Source organism: Zea mays, chromosome 1 (genome assembly GCF_902167145.1).
Source record: "Zea mays cultivar B73 chromosome 1, Zm-B73-REFERENCE-NAM-5.0, whole genome shotgun sequence".
Classification (NCBI taxonomy): Eukaryota; Viridiplantae; Streptophyta; class Magnoliopsida; order Poales; family Poaceae; genus Zea; species Zea mays.
The window spans coordinates 282,272,853-282,276,153 of NC_050096.1; the positions used below are offsets into that span (position 1 = coordinate 282,272,853).

The 3,301-nt window shown below is 55.5% G+C and overlaps 1 protein-coding gene across 1 annotated transcript; it reads right to left on the reverse strand.

Annotated features, from left to right (window-relative positions):
• Positions 1 to 246: 246 nt before the first annotated feature.
• On the reverse strand, positions 247 to 2,478 carry LOC100272560 (transferase). The gene is made up of 2 exons (NM_001147027.1): positions 1,916 to 2,478; positions 247 to 1,585 (listed from the first exon to the last, which is right to left on the reverse strand). The coding sequence occupies exons 1-2, from the start codon at positions 2,390 to 2,392 to the stop codon at positions 692 to 694; spliced, it is 1,371 nt and encodes a 456-aa protein (NP_001140499.1). The 5' UTR covers positions 2,393 to 2,478; the 3' UTR covers positions 247 to 691.
• Between the last annotated feature and the right edge of the window lie 823 nt (positions 2,479 to 3,301).

Here is a 3,301-nt window from a genome sequence, read left to right on the forward strand (position 1 = left end):
AGATTGGAGGTGAAGAAGACTAATTACCCCTACTCCTAGGACAAAAAAGTAGAAGAATTGGAAATAGATTGATTGGATTCGATTATTGATGTCCGCAATCGGTCGTATCCCTTCATATATATAGAGAAGGTCTGAACTCATTTCTAGGTGTTTCCCAACACCAGCCACAAGTTTAGAGGAATAAACACGCAAAAAAAGATTAGTTACGCCTGATGTGATCTAATTGCGGACCCGGTCACACCCAGTGCCACAAATGCTGCTCAACACATACACGTGTACACACCTATATATCGTTACATATTTGCTATACAATGTTTAGATTCAATTAAAAATAAATTTTCTAAATTCGTAATATCTTTCGCTTGTAAACAATGGTGGATTGCGTGGAAAGAGTTAGCGTCTCACGCGCATAATCAGGATGCGTCGTGGGGACAAGATTTCCAAACAGATGAACCTACCCGTACTCTCCACATGGGCTGATTGGAGAGGTATGGTTGCGAACAGCAATGCGGCAATGCTTTCCTCCATCAAACATGGCGACTGATTACATCGAAATCAAACGAAGGGCCACAGCCCACAGAGTATACAAAAGTAAATTGCGTGGATCAGGATCAAGTTCCGCAGGGACCAGCATCAGCAGGCCAGCAGCACAACGATTCTTGTTGCTCCGTCGTGACTCGTGGCACTGGGCCTACTCCTCCTTTTCGGCCTTCGCCCCGAACACAACTTCGGCACCGTGCCGGAGCACCTCGGCGTCGCGGCAGACCCTGGCCGTCGCCCCCGCGGGCAGCGTCACCACCACGTCCCGCGCCTCGCCGCCCTCGGGCGCGGGCAGGACGAGCACCAGCCCCTCGCCGGTGGCCCCGCCCACGCGGCACGACACGCGCGCCGGAGAAGCCCCGGCCTCGAACTCCGCGCCGTACATGGGCACGTGGTCCAGCGCCGCGCACGTCAGCTCCGGCCCATACATCTGGAACGGCGCGTTTTCCTGCTGCTGCCGCGTGTGGAGCCACTCCAGGGCGCGCCACAGCTCCTCCTCCGGCACGCCGGCAACGTGGCGGTCCAGCGCCGCGGCCACGGCGGGCAGGCCGGACGCGAGGTCGGCGCGCGCGCGCGTGAAGTGGACGGAGCTGCCGTAGTACCCCCACGGCAGCGGCGCGTACATCCGCTTGCGGAAGTCCAGCGCCAGTGTGAGCTCTCGCTCCCCGTCGGCGGCGCCGGTGATCCGGAGCCAGAAGAGCGCGGCGAGCGCCGCGAACGGGGTGGTGCCCGGCTCCAGGGAGGAGAGCAGCGCGCGCACCGCGGAGGCCGGGAAGTGGAACGTGGCGGAAGACATGGCGGCGGCGGCATCTGTGCTGGTGGGGGAGGCGGCGCTGGCTTTCTCGGCGAGCAGAGGCGGTGCAGGGGGCGGCGAGGTCGGGGAGACCGCCAACGCCGGCGGGTGAAGGAAGGGCGGGTACGTGCTGGTGGTCCGGCGGTGGGCGGCTGCCCAGGCGTGGAAGAAGAGAGCGGCAGCGGTGGGGTCGTTGTGGATGTGGATGCAGCTCAGCCCCAGCGCGTACGACTTGTCGGTGAACTCTGTCAGCTGCATCCATACACATGGTCACCATGGAAAATTTTAATTAAGGTCCTGTCTGGTCCCATACTGCATCTGCATCTCTGCATATACTGCCACCACTTATCAGTGATGCAGCCATGTGACGCGGCAGTACAAGAGCACAAGACATTTAATTCTGAAGCTGTTCCTACCGAATTAGAATTAGTAAGTAAATGTCACCAAACTCTAGTGCTCAACTGCCGAGCAATCAAACTAATCCAGAGAGGCAGACAACAGGATGCTCCTGCCATGAATTAGCTCACCTAACTTCACCAAGCAGAGCTAAGCTGAGATTGAATGAGTCGGTCAAGGGTGTACCTGGACGTAGAACGGAGACCAGATGTAAGGCTCGGCCCCCATGGGCTCGTAATAGAGGAGGTCCATCTCCTCGTCGCCGGTCGCCGTGGCGAGCCACTCGTCGAGCGTGACGGCCGCCCTGGCATCCACCATGCGCACGCCGGCGTCGTTGCACTTCACGACCCAACCCCGGTGCGCAGGTTCGGCGTCCGCGCTGCCTTCGCCGCGCGTGAGCCGGCCGGTCATGGCCGGGTAGAGCGACAGCACCTCGGAGAGCGACTCCTTGAGCTGCTCCCTGTCCAGGCCCGGCGCGGCGCGGAGGTAGACCACCACGTGCACCGTGTGCCGCTCCATGGCGTTGTCCAGGGGCGACAGCGCGTGCGTCTTGCCCGGCCTCACGGGCGTCACCGACGCCGCCGTCGACTTGGCGAACCGAGTCACACGGCTGCCCGGCCCGGTCGCCAGACCCGCCGCTACCGTCATCGCCGCCGAAGGCATCACTGATCTGCGCGGGCTACAGAGCACACTGGAGAGGCAGCTCACGAGATCAGTCAGATCTTACTATTGCTCGAGGCCTCGAGCTCTTTGCCGGATGGATTGGGCTGGCCGGTTGGGGACGGGGGAGATTTAAGGCGAGAAGGTGGGTAGGGTTTAGCTGTTGGTAGTTGAGCGTATTAACGAACTTTTGAATTCGCTGGACACGTGGCGGCTCGTGTATGGACAGATACTAGTACAAGTGTCAGATTGGTTGGTGGGTGGTAGGGGCGTAGGGCGTCCGGAATTAGATCAAGTCATGTGTTTCGACACTTCGCCGGTAGTTTAGGTGGTGTTTGGTTCTATAGATTTTGGAAAAAGCTGTATACTCAATATAAATTCTATTGTCAATTTATGATGAGACTGAGTTTGTGACACAAAATCCAATACAAAATTTAAAAATTGTTTGTCTAATAATTAGATTCTAGAATGAGATTCTAAAAATGAGACCTGAAAAAAAAACACCACCCTAATTTACGGGACTTTTAAATTTATGCTACCAATTGAGCACCACTACTGAGTTTTATTCCTCTCTACTGATAAAAAACTTATAGTTCTTTACTATTAGAGTGGAATAAACTAAATAGTGATATTAAACTAGGAAAACATATTTAAAACGAGTTCTAGACCATATGTTACACGAAAAGGCACAAATTGCTACACATGTCACCTAAATAATCTAGAGCTCGAATCTTGGTCAAGATAAGGTCTGGTCTTTAACGGCCATTCCTAGGTTTTGGAACAACCATCCTAGGATGGTGGAGTGTATGGGCTTAGGGTGCTAGACCAGGCTAGGCTATTGCATGGCCCCGGACCACTACCGAGAACGTGTTCCTCTCTCTCTCTGGACCTAGCCTTTCGTGATCCGAGCCT